The 13,651-nt window shown below is 41.2% G+C and overlaps 1 protein-coding gene across 1 annotated transcript in view; it reads right to left on the bottom strand.

Annotated features, from left to right (window-relative positions):
• Window positions 1-11,358, bottom strand: part of Mms19 (MMS19 nucleotide excision repair protein) — a 561,976-nt gene extending 550,618 nt beyond the window's left edge. The window contains 1 exon segment of the mRNA XM_071662204.1: window positions 11,204-11,358. Coding sequence (XP_071518305.1) covers window positions 11,204-11,297 — 94 coding nt within the window. The 5' untranslated portion in view covers window positions 11,298-11,358.
• Window positions 11,359-13,651: the final 2,293 nt, after the last annotated feature.

The following is a 13,651-nucleotide window of genomic DNA, read 5'->3' as shown; positions in this document are numbered from 1 at the left end:
GGATGTGCTGGAAATGAGATGTTTGAGGACAATGTGTGAGGTGGTTTGATCGAGTAAGGAATGTAAGGGTAAGAGAGATGTGTGGAAATAAAAAGAGCGTGGTTGAGAGAGCAGGCGAGGATGTTTTGAAATAGTTTGGGCACATGGAGAGAATGAGTGAGGAAAGATTGACCAAGAGGATATATGTGTCGGAGGTGGAGGGAACAAGGAGAAGCGGGAGACCAAATTGGAGGTGGAAAGATGAAGTGAAAAAGATTTTGAGTGATCGGGGCCTGAACATGCAGGAGGGTGAAAGGCGGGCAAGGAATAGAGTGAATTGGATCGATGTGGTATACCGCGGTTGATGTGCTGTCAGTGGATTGAATCAGGGCATATGAAGCGTCTGGGGTAAACCATGGAAAGTTGTGTAGGGCCTGGATGTGGAAAGGGAGCTGTGGTTTCGGGCATTATTGCATGACAGCTAGAGACTGAGTGTGAACGAATGGGGCCTTTGTTGTCTTTTCCTAGCGCTACCTCGCACAATGAGGGGGGAGGGGGATGGTATTCCATGTGTGGCGAGGTGGCGATGGGAGTGAATGGGGGCAGACAGTGTGAATTGTGTGCATGGGTACATGGGTATATATGTATGTGTCTGTGTGTGTATATATATGTGTACATTGAGATGTATAGGTATGTATATTTGCGTGTGTGGACGTGTATGTATATACATGTGTATGGGGGTGGGTTGGGCCATTTCTTTCGTCTGTTTCCTTGCGCTACCTCGCAAACGCGGGAGACAGCGACAAAGCAAAATAAATAATAATAATATTTCTAAATCACTGAAAGGAATTCCATACTGTCCTTCACAAAAGGCTACTACGTAAACTGAAACAAGATTGAAAGCTTTGTAACTAACAAATAATATTAGAGTTTCTGTGCATAGAGAAAACTAAGAGTGGAGTGGGGTAGACAGCACTGTGCCATAAGAACCTATTATATGTAAATGAGGTAAATGAAACTTTAATGTCATGTGAAAATGTTTGTAGATGACTTAAAAATCTGGAACACCATTAAGAATATCACAGATAATATGTTACTAAAAGAAGCCTTATACAGCCAGTCCCCAACTTACGATAGACATGTTCCAGTAAACCCATCAAAAGTCGAACATATTGTGTCAAAAATACACTTAATAAGGTTCTTTACACTCATGATTGAGTGACTGATTGGAAGCTGCAGCTCACTGCTGCTGCACAGCATGTAGCTAGCCCGGAAAGAGATCAAAATTCAAAGCACGTTTTCTATCAAATTTGTATCAATATTGCATCATCGTAAAGCTGAAAAATCATAAGTCAGGGACTATCTGTACAAGTTAAATAGCTGGTTGACAGACTGACTTCTGGGATTCCTTATCAGAAAATGCAAAAGGATTGACACTGGGAGAGGAAAATAGAAGTACATGATGAGAAACAGAAGTAACAGAAGAATGCTGAATGAGGAAAGAGAGGACACTCTTTGAGGAAATGCAACACCATAAAACCAATTGTGCAAACAACACATAACCAATAATGTTATAGATTAAAACTGCATGGAAGGCAAACAATGTGAGAAGATCAGCCAGATACAGAGATGGATTCAGGATGCTGTGTAAAATATCAAAACAAAATGTGAAAACAACACAAAACCAATAGAGCAACAGATTAAAACTTCATGGAGAGCAAACAATGTGAGAAGAGCAGCCAGATATAGAGATGGATGCAGGAGGCTGTGTAAAACATTAAAACAAAATGTGAAAACAACACAAAACCAATAGAGCAACAGATTAAAACTTCATGGAGAGCAAACAATGTGAGAAGATCAGCCAGATATAGAGATGGATTAAGGATGCTGTGTAACATTCATCCATCCACATCCTGATTTCTGTGTAGGAGCTTGCTCACCATACAAGAAAGATATTGCTCATTTAGAAAGTGTGTGATATTAAGCCACCAAGCTCGCTGTCGGGCTACATATAAAAAAGAGCTTCAATCATGAAAGAAGAGGACAATAAGGTTTCTAATGGATATGAAGGATTTTTACAAGTAAAGAAAGGTTGGCTCCATGGTCATCTTCATAAAAGACTCAACAAATTCTTTAACATGACACACAGTAAAGATCCAGTTTACAGGCCCAATTGTATTTAGTTATGAATTTGGAAGATATGCATTTCAATGAACTCCTTATGCTTAAAAGAATAGCTTTAGGATGGTGGAATGAGATTTGGAACATTACTTTTTTATGGTAAATTAATACATAATGATAGCAAGGAAAGCTATGATGATCTGGGCAAATGTGAGGAGTAAGTAAGGAAAACACTTTTTAAAACCAACAAAAACTATGAAAACCTCCCCATAACTTATGCCAGCAACCTAAATGTATCACACTTTCAATGTTAGTGGAAAAAAAATAATGTGAATGTTATGATGTCATTGCATTCAGTTGCTGTGTTTGTTTTTGCCAACAGCATGCAACCAGTAAGGCAGAAAGATGACAATGTCTTTGGTATGTTTTGAGTAATAATACTGCATATAAAGATAAATATCAACCTCCAAGGTGAAGTTAAATGAGGTTTTCATATAGGGAGCTTCTGTTGATTATTAATAGTGTTTCACTTACTATTATTTGAAATTGTATCTGATCATAATAGCCCTTCTACCCCTATCCATAGGGAAAAAATAATGCTCCAAATCATGCTCCCCAATCTAAATCATTTCATATGCATTCCATTCAAATTTCAAGTTATTTTTGTGATACTCACAGACTGGATCTTTACCTGAAATACAATGAAATTGTACTAAGGAATGTTCAGATTGCAGATGAGAGAATTTCTTTGGCATGTAATACATGCTATTTCTATAAATGAAGTTAGAGCCTGGCTTGATAAGCACCTGTTAAACATGAGTAAATACACAGTGTACTAGTTATAACTTTCAAAAAAATTTTAATGTTGGTACTAAATTGTTAATTGTGAAGCTGTTCACATTTTTTGGAGCCAAAAGTGTCCAAGTTTTGTCTATGCTAATAAACCTTGATATGTGCACCACTGGTTGCACAGCAGACATCTAACAGAAACACATTAATAAGATCTTTAAAAGGTGTGATACAAACACCCTGTATTAAGATGGTGATACAAATATCCATTAACTCTTTACCCTTAAATGTTGCAGTCCTAATATCCACTGTATATAATGTACAATGCAGGTGAGGATATTCTCAAATATTCTAAAAGAAAATATCTATATATGTTTGATCTATTAACTAAAACAAAATATTTTACCAAAAATGATGCAGTCAACATGGTAAAACACTGTTTATACATGCTACACACTATGTTCCTTTGCTGTCAGGCACATGAGGCACCTCATATGTATTTTCAGGCATACATAGAGATGTGTGATATTTCAGGGAAGGTTTTTGTAACAGACAAATAGGATTACCAAGAACTCTTAATAACAAAACCTATCATCTTGTAAGAATGAGACCTTCAAAATTCATTACATAACACAGGGCCATAAATCTCTCACAGCCTTCCTTATAATCTCCATATGTACTGATCAGTATATGGATACCATACAATAGCGATGACTATGAGTGTTCATATTACAGAGGTATAAGTTTGTTGAGTATTCCTGGGATATCATATGGGAGGGTATTGACTGAGAGGGTCAAGGCATGTACAGAGCAGCAGACTGGGGAAGAGCTGGTTTCATAAGTGGTAGAGGATGTGTGGATCAGGTGTTTTGCTTTGAAGAACGTATGTGAAAATACTTAAAAAACAAATGGATTTGTATGCAGCATTTATGGATCTAGAGAAGGCATATGATATGGTTGATAGAGATGCTTTGTGGAAGGTATCAAGAGTATATTGTGAGAGGTAAGTTGCTAGAAGCAGTGAAAAGTTTTTACCAAGGATGTAAGGCATATGTACGAGTAGGAAGAGAGGATAATGATTGGTTTCTAGTGAATGTTGGTCTGCAGAAGGGGTGTGTGGTGTCCCCATGGTTGTTTAATTTGTTTATGGACGGGGTGGTTAGGGAGGTAAATGCAAGAGTTTTGGAGAGAGGGGTGAGTATCCAGTCTGCTGGGGATGAGAGGGCTTGGGAAGTGAGTCAGTTGTTCTGCGCTGATGATACAGCGCTAATGGCTGATTCGGGTAAGAAACTGCAGATGCTGGCGACTAAGTTTGGAAAAGTGCGCAAAAGCAGAAAGTTGAGAGTAAATGTGAATAGGAGCAAAGTTATTAAGTTCAGTAGGGTTGAGAGACAAGTTAATTGGGATGTAAGTTTGAATGGTGAAAAATTGGAGGAAGTGTTTTAGATATCTGGGATGGAATCATGGAAGCGGAAGTGAGTCAGAGAGTTGGGGAGGTGGCAAAGGTGATAGGAGTGACGAAGAATGTGTGAAAGGAGAGACTGTTATCTTGGAGAGCAAAAATATGTATGCTTGAAGGAATAGTGGTTCCAACAATGTTATATGGTTGCAAGGCATGGGCTACAGATAGGGTTGTATGAAGTGTGAATGTGTTGGAAATGAAATGTTTGAGCACAATATGTGGTGGGAGATGGTTTGATCGAGTAAGTAATGAAAGGGTAGGAGAGATGTAAGGTATTAAAAAGAGTGTGGTTAAGAGAGCAGAAGAGGGTGTATTGATATGGTTTGGTCACTTGGAGAGAATAAGAGGAAAGATTGACAAAGACAATATATGTGTCAGAGGTGGAGGGAACGAGAAGAGGTGGAAGGATGGAGTGAAAAAGATTTTGAGTGATAGGGGCCTGAACATACGGGAGGGTGAAAGGTGTGTAAGGAAGAGAGTGAATTGGAACAATGTGGTATACTGGGGTCGACGTGCTGTCAATGGATTGAACAAGGGCATGTGAAGGGTGTAGGTTTTGGTAAACCATGGAAAGTTTTGTGGGGCCTGGATGCAGAAAGGGAGCTATGGTTTCAATGCATTATACATGACAGCTAGAGACTGAATGTGAACGAATGTAGCCTTTAGTGTCTTTTCCTACTACTACCTTGTGCGAGTGCGGGGAGAGAGGGTGCTGTTTCATGTAAGGCAGGGTAACAATGGGAATGGATGAAGGCAGCAAGTATGAATATAATTCTTTTTTTTTTTTTTTGCTGTCTCCCGCGTTTGCGAGGTAGCGCAAGGAAACAGACGAAAGAAATGGCCCAACCCACCCCCATACACATGTATATACATACATCCACACACGCAAATATACATACCTACACAGCTTTCCATGGTTTACCCCAGACGCCTCACATGCCTTGATTCAATCCACTGACAGCACGTCAACCCCGGTATACCACATTGCTCCAATTCACTCTGTTCCTTGCCCTCCTTTCACCCTCCTGCATGTTCAGGCCCCGATCACACAAAATCTTTTTCACTCCATCTTTCCACCTCCAATTTGGTCTCCCTCTTCTCCTCGTTCCCTCCACCTCCGACACATATATTCTCTTGGTCAATCTTTCCTCACTCATTCTCTCCATGTGCCCGAACCATTTCAAAACACCCTCTTCTGCTCTCTCAACCACGCTCTTTTTATTTCCACACATCTCTCTTACCCTTAAGTTACTTACTCGATCAAACCACCTCACACCACATATTGTCCTCAAACATCTCATTTCCAGCACATCCATCCTCCTGCGCACAACTCTATCCATAGCCCACGTCTCGCAACCATACAACATTGTTGGAACCACTATTCCTTCAAACATACCCATACATATGTAAGTAGGAGAGATGGCCAGAGAGCGTTATTGGATTACATGTTAATTGACAGGCGCGCGAAAGAGAGACTTTTGGATGTTAATGTGCTGAGAGGTGCAACTGGAGGGATGTCTGATCATTATCTTGTGGAGGCTAAGGTGAAGATTTGTATGGGTTTTCAGAAAAGAAGAGTGAATGTTGGGGTGAAGAGGGTGGTGAGAGTAAGTGAGCTTGGGAAGGAGACTTGTGTGAGGAAGTACCAGGAGAGACTAAGTACAGAATGGAAAAAGGTGAGAACAATGGAAGTAAGGGGAGTGGGGGAGGAATGGGATGTATTTAGGGAATCAGTGATGGATTGCGCAAAAGATGCTTGTGGCATGAGAAGAGTGGGAGGTGGGTTGATTAGAAAAGGTAGTGAGTGGTGGGATGAAGAAGTAAGATTATTAGTGAAAGAGAAGAGAGAGGCATTTGGACGATTTTTGCAGGGAAAAAATGCAATTGAGTGGGAGATGTATAAAAGAAAGAGACAGGAGGTCAAGAGAAAGGTGCAAGAGGTGAAAAAAAAGGGCAAATGAGAGTTGGGGTGAGAGAGTATCATTAAATTTTAGGGAGAATAAAAAGATGTTCTGGAAGGAGGTAAATAAAGTGCTTAAGACAAGGGAGCAAATGGGAACTTCAGTGACGGGCGCAAATGGGGAGGTGATAACAAGTAGTGGTGATGTGAGAAGGAGATGGAGTGAGTATTTTGAAGGTTTGTTGAATGTGTTTGATGGTGGAGTGGCGGATATAGGGTGTTTTGGTCGAGGTGGTGTGCAAAGTGAGAGGGTTAGGGAAGATGTTTTGGTAAACAGAGAAGAGGTAGTAAAAGCTTTGCGGAAGATGAAAGCCGGCAAGGCAGCAGGTTTGGATGGTATTGCAGTGGAATTTATTAAAAAAGGGGGTGACTGTATTGTTGACTGGTTGGTAAGGTTATTTAATGTATGTATGACTCATGGTGAGGTGCCTGAGGATTGGCGGAATGCGTGCATAGTGCCACTGTACAAAGGCAAAGGGGATAAGAGTGAGTGCTCAAATTACAGAGGTATAAGTTTGTTGAGTATTCCTGGTAAATTATATGGGAGGATATTGATTGAGAGGGTGAAGGCATGTACAGAGCATCAGATTGGGGAAGAGCAGTGTGGTTTCAGAAGTGGTGGAGGATGTGTGGATCAGGTGTTTGCTTTGGAGAATGTGTGTGAGAAATACTTAGAAAAGCAAATGGATTTGTATGTAGCATTTATGGATCTGGAGAAGGCATATGATAGAGTTGATAGAGATGCTCTGTGGAAGGTATTGGGAGTATATGGTGTGGGAGGCAAGTTGTTAGAAGCAGTGAAAAGTTTTTATCAAGGATGTAAGGCATGTGTACGTGTAGGAAGAGAGGAAAGTGATTGGTTCTCAGTGAATGTAGGTTTGCGGTAGGGGTGTGTGATGTCTCCATGGTTGTTTAATTTGTTTATGGATGGGGTTGTTAGGGAGGTGAATGCAAGAGTTTTGGAAAGAGGGGCAAGTATGAAGTCTGTTGGGGATGAGAGAGCTTGGGAAGTGAGTCAGTTGTTGTTCGCTGATGATACAGCGCTGGTGGCTGATTCATGTGAGAAACTGCAGAAGCTGGTGACTGAGTTTGGTAAAGTGTGTGAAAGAAGAAAGTTAAGAGTAAATGTGAATAAGAGCAAGGTTATTAGGTACAGTAGGGTTGAGGGTCAAGTCAATTGGGAGGTGAGTTTGAATGGAGAAAAACTGGAGGAAGTGAAGTGTTTTAGATATCTGGGAGTGGATCTGGCAGCGGATGGAACCATGGAAGCGGAAGTGGATCACAGGGTAGGGGAGGGGGCGAAAATTCTGGGAGCCTTGAAGAATGTGTGGAAGTTGAGAACATTATCTCGGAATGAATATATACATGTGTATATATGTATATGCCTCTGTATGCATATGTATGTATACCTTGAAAAGTATTGGTATGTATATATGCATGCGTGGGCATTTATCTATATACATTGTATGTGGGTGGGTTCGGCCATTCTTTTGTCTGTTTCCTTGAGCTACCTCGCTAATGCGGGAGACAGGAACTAAGTATAATAAGTATTAAGGGAAGCAGTGATGGCATGCGCAACAGATGCTTGTGGCATGAGAAGCGTGGGAGTTGGGTAGATTAAAAAAGGTGGTGGGATGAAGATTAGAAAAGTGGTGGGATGAAAAAGTAAGATTATTAGTGAAAGAGAAAAGAGAGGCATTTGGACGATTTTTGCAGGGAAATGGTGCAAATGACTGAAAGACGTATAAAAGAAAGAGGCAGGAGGTCAAGAGAAAGGTGCAAGAGGTGAAAAAGAGGGCAAATGAGAGTTGGGTGAGAGAGTATCATTAAATTTTAGGGAGAATAAAAAGATGTATTGGAAGGATGTAAATAAAGTGCATAAGACAAGAGAACAAATGGGAACATCGGTGAAGGGGGATAATGGGGAGGTAGTAACAAGTAGTGGTGGTGTGAGAAGGAGACAGAGTGAGTATTTTGAAGGTTTGTTGAATGTGTTAGATGACAGAGCGGCAGATATAGGGTGTTTTGGTCGAGGTGGTGTGCAAAGTGAGAGGGTTAGGGAGAATGATTTGGTAAACAGAGAAGAGGTAGTGAAAGCTATGCAGAAGATGAAAGCCAGCAAGGCAGCAGGTTTGGATGTTACTGCAGTGGAACTGATTAAAAAAGGGGGTGACTGTGTTGTTGACTGGTTGGTGAGGATATTCAATGTATGTATGGCTCATGGTGAAGTGCCTGAGGATTGGCGGAATGCATAAGTTTGTTCAGTATTCCTGGTAAATTATTTGGGAGGGTATTGATTGAGAGGGCGAGGGCATGTACAGAACATCAGATTGGGGAGGGGCAATGTGGTTTCAGAAGTGGTAGAGGATGTGTGGATCAGGTGTTTGCTTTGAAGAATGTATGTGAGAAATACTTAGAAAAATAAATGTATTTTTATGTAGCATTTATGGATCTGGAGAAGGTATATGATAGAGTTGATAGAGATGCTCTGTGGAAGCTTCGTATTAAGAGTATATGGTGTGGGAGGCAAGTTGCTGGAAGCAGTGAAAAGTTTTTATCGAGGATGTAAGGCATGTGTATGAGTAGGAAGAGAGGAAAGTGAGTGGTTCTCACTGAATGTCGGTTTACGGGCGGGGTGCGTGATGTCTCCATGGTTGTTCAATTTGTTTATGGATGGGGTTGTTAGGGAAGTGAATACAAGAGTTTTGGAGAGAGGGGCAAGTATGCAGTCTGTTGTGGATGAGAGGGCTTGGGAAGTGAGTCAGTTGTTGTTCACTGATGATAAAGCGTTGGTGGCTGATTCGGGTGAGAAACTGAAGAAGCTGGTGACTGAGTTTGGTAAAGTGTAAGAAAGAAGAAAACTGAGAGTAAATATGAATACGGGCAAGGTTATTAGGTACAGTAGGGTTGAGGGACAAGTCAACTGGGAGGTAAGTTTGAATGGAGAAAAACTGGAGGAAGTGAGGGACAAGTCAATTGGGAGGTAAGTTTGAATGGAGAAAAACTGGAGGAAGTGAAGTGTTTTAGATATCTCGGAGTGGATTTGGCAGCGGATGGAACCGTGGAAGCGGAAGTGAGTCTCAGGGTGGGGGAGGGGGCAAAAGTTCTGGGAGCGTTGAAAAATGTGTGGAAGGCGAGAACATTATGGGTATCTATGACTGAATAGTGGTTCCAACAATGTTATATGTTTGCGAGGCATGGGCTATTGATAGATTTGTGTGGAGGAGGGTGGATGTGTTGAAAATGAGATGTTTGAGGACAATATGTGGTGTGAGGTGGTTTGATCGAGTAAGTAATGAAAGGGTAAGAGAGATGTGTGGTAATAAAAAAGAGTATGGTTGAGAGAGCAGAAGAGGGTGTATTGAAATGGTTTGGTCATATGGAGAGAATGAGTGAGGAAAGATTGACAAAGAAGATATATGTGTCAGAGGTGGAGAGAACAAGGAGAAGTGGGAGACCAAATTGGAGGTGGAAGGATGGAGTGAAAAAGATTTTGAGAAATCGGGACCTGAACATACAAGCGGGTGAAAAGCATGCAAGGAATGGAGTGAATTGGGATGATGTGGTATACCAGGGTCAACGTGCTGTCAACGGATTGAACCAGGGCATGTGAAGCGTCTGGGGTATACCATGGAAAGTTTTGTGGGGCCAGGGTGTGGAAAGGGAGCTGTGGTTTTGGTGCAATGCACATGACAGCTAGAGACAGAGTGTGAACGAATGTGACCTTTGTTGTCTTTTCCTTACGCTACCTCGAGCATGGGGGGAGGGGGGGTGCCATTTAATGTGTGGCACGGTGGCAGTGAGAATGGATGAAGGCAGCAAGTATGAATAAGTACATGTGTATAAATGTGTGGAAATGTTGAAATGTATAAGTATGTATATGTGCGTGTATGGGCGTTCATGTATATACATGTGTATGTAGGTGGGTTGGGCTATTCGGCCATTCTTTTGTCTGTATCCTAACAGTTTCAAACAAAAATAAAAGTCTATAAGCCCCATCCACGATGAATCAGTTATATGTGTGCAAGATTTGAGGATATCCCAAAGCTAGTCTCATATACCCCAACACTGGGACTTTACCAAAAGTAAGTCACACAATATCTAATCACAGTTACCAAACCACCTGACAGGAACTGTGAATAATGATTGGTTGTGACAGGCCCTACAAATATTCTGAGCTCTGCTTCAAAAACAGGTAGACAGAGCATCCCTTACATAAAAGAAAAAATAATTAAGTGGTGTAAATAAGTTAATTTAAGCCAAAAACCACAAAACCACCAAATCAATGTTTTCTAGGAACGTTTTATGGGAGATGAAGTTATTACAAGATGAGTCTTATGGGAGATGAAGTTCTTACGAGTGCAGGCCATCATACTCTTAATGGAGTAAAGATAAATTCAGAATCGGTAAAATGATCGTTTCGGGCATCTACCAGTCTGGAAGGTGAAATTAAGTTTTTCGATGGTTTATTTATTTTGCACGATTCTGATCTTCATATCTAATGCAAATCACTATCTTTCGAAACCCCGCTACCCTCTCCCCTTTCATCTAATTGTAATGAGGGACTACCAATGAGAAGCAAGTTTTTGGTGGGAGATTATCACAAGAAAACAGATTTGCCAAAAAAAAATTATGGAGAATCGTTCAAAGGACATCAAAAACAATCGAAAAAATAATCTAAACCAAACTAAACTTTACTAAACCTAAGGAAACTTTGTTGGATGTCCGGAACGATAATAATACCCTAAAATCAACAGCCATCCTTTCCAATGGACTACTTAAGGTCACTATGTAACCATGGGTGCTCAGCACACAGCAGATGAACAAACCTCAAAAGGAAATATTCTTCCCATATGAATCGAAATAAGCCTTTGCTTAGGTGCTCTCCTCACCTGTAACAATGTTCCTGAGAAGCGCTTCAACATCCTGAACATTATTTGGGATTTTGCTCAGTTGCTGTAAAAGTTCTGTTTTGGTTGGAGACATGTTGAGGTACGGACGTACACATTATAACCCTGACTCTACCTGCCTAACACATACTGGCTCGTCACCACGAGCCTATCCTGCAAACCACAACACTATTGAAATATATTTATATTTATCTATTATACTTTGTCGCTATCTCCCGCGTCAGCGAGATAGCGGAAGGAAACAGACGAAAGAATGACCCAACCCGCCCACATACACATGTATATACATACACGTCCACACACGCAAATATACATACCTATACATCTCAACGTATACATATATATACACACAGACATATACATATATACACATGTACATAATTCATACCGTCTGCCCTTATTCATTCTCGTCGCCACCTCGCCACACATGAAATAAAAAAAAACCCTCCCCCGCATGTGCGCGTGGTAGCGCTAGGAAAAGACAACAAAGGCCACATTCGTTCACACTCAGTCTCTAGCTGTCATGAATAATGCACCGAAACCAAAGCTCCCTTTCCACATACAGGCCCTACAGAACTTTCCATGGTTTACCCCAGACGCTTCACATGCCCTGGTTCAATGCATTGACAGCACGTCGACCCCGGTATACTACATCGTCCCAATTCACTCTATTCCTTGCAAACCTTTCACCCTCCTGCATGGTCAGGCCTCGATCACTCAAAATCTTTTTCACTACATCTTTCCACCTCCAATTTTGTCTCCCGCTTCTCCTCTTTCCCTCCACCTCTGCCACATATATCCTCTTGGTCAATTTTTCCTCACTCATTCTCTCCATGTGACCAAACCATTTCAAAACACCCTCTTCTGCTCTCTCAACCACACTCTTTTCATTACCACGCATCTCTCTTACCCTTTCATTACTTACTCGATCAAACCACCTCACACCACATATTTTCCTCAAACATCTCATTTCCAGCACATCCACCTTCCTCCGCACAACTCTATCTATAGCCCACGCCTCGCAACCATACAGCATTGTCGGAAACACTATTCCTTCAAATACAACCATTTTTCCTTTGCGAGATAATGTTCTCACCTTCCACACATTTTCCAATGCTCCCAGAACTTTCGCCCTCTCCCCCACCTTATGATTCACCTCAGCTTCGATGGTTCCATCCGCTGCCAAATCTACTCCCAGATATCTAATACACTTTACTTCCTCCAGTTTATCTCCATTCAAACTTACCTCACAATTGACTTGTCCCTTAACGCTACTGTACCTAATAACCTTGCTCTTATTCACATTTACTCTCAGCTTTCTTCTTTCACACATTTTACCAAACTCAGTCATCAGCTTCTGCAGTTTCTCACACGAATCAGCCACCAGCACTGTATCATCAGCGAACAACAACTGACTCACTTCACAAGCCCTCTCATCCACAATAGACTGCAGACTTGCTCCTCTCTCCAAAACTCTTGCCTTAATCTCCCTAACAACCCCATCCATAAACAAATTAAACAACCATGGAGACATCACGCACCCCTGCCGCAAACCAACATTCACTGAGAACCAATCACTTTTCTCTCTTCCTACTTGTACACATGCCTTACATCCTCGATAAAAAAATTTTCACTGCATCTAACAACTTGCCTCCCACAATATATATTCTTAATACCTTCCACAGAGCATCTCTATCAACTCTATCATATGCCTTCTCCAGATCCATAAATGCTACATGCAAATCCATTTGCTTTTCTAAGTATTTCTCACATACATTCTTCAAAGCAAACACCTGATCCACACATCCTCTACCACTTCTGAAGCCATACTGTTCTTCCCCAATCTGATGCTCTGTACATGCCTTCATCCTCTCAATCAATACCCTCCCATGTAATTTACCAGGAATACTCAAAAAACTTATACCACTGTAATTTGGGCACTCACCTATATCCCCTTTCCCTTTTTACAATGGAACTATGCAAGCTTTCCACCAATCCTCATGTACCTCACCATGAGTCATACATACAATAAATAACCTCACCAACCAGTCAACAATACAGTCACCCCCTTTTTAAATAGATTCCATTGCAATACCATCCAAACCTGCCGCCTTGCCGGCTTTCATCTCCCGCAAAGCTTTTACTACCTCTTCTCTGTATGCCAAATCATTCTGCCTAACCCTCTCACTTTGCACACCACCTCGACCAAAACACCCTATATCTACTACTCTATCATCAAACACATTCAAGAAACCTTCAAAATAATCACTCCATCTACTTCTCGCATCACCATTTCTTGTTATCACCTCCCTATTAGCCCCCTTCACTGATGTTCCCATTTGTTCCCTTGTCTTACGCAATATATTTACCTCTTTCCAAACCATCTTTTTATTCTCCCTAAAATTTAATGATACTCTCTCACCCCAGCTC

The sequence above is a fragment of the Panulirus ornatus genome, chromosome 5 (genome assembly GCF_036320965.1).
Source record: "Panulirus ornatus isolate Po-2019 chromosome 5, ASM3632096v1, whole genome shotgun sequence".
Classification (NCBI taxonomy): Eukaryota; Metazoa; Arthropoda; class Malacostraca; order Decapoda; family Palinuridae; genus Panulirus; species Panulirus ornatus.
The sequence above is the reverse complement of the archived record's forward strand: the minus strand, read 5'-3'. Positions and strand labels throughout refer to the sequence as shown.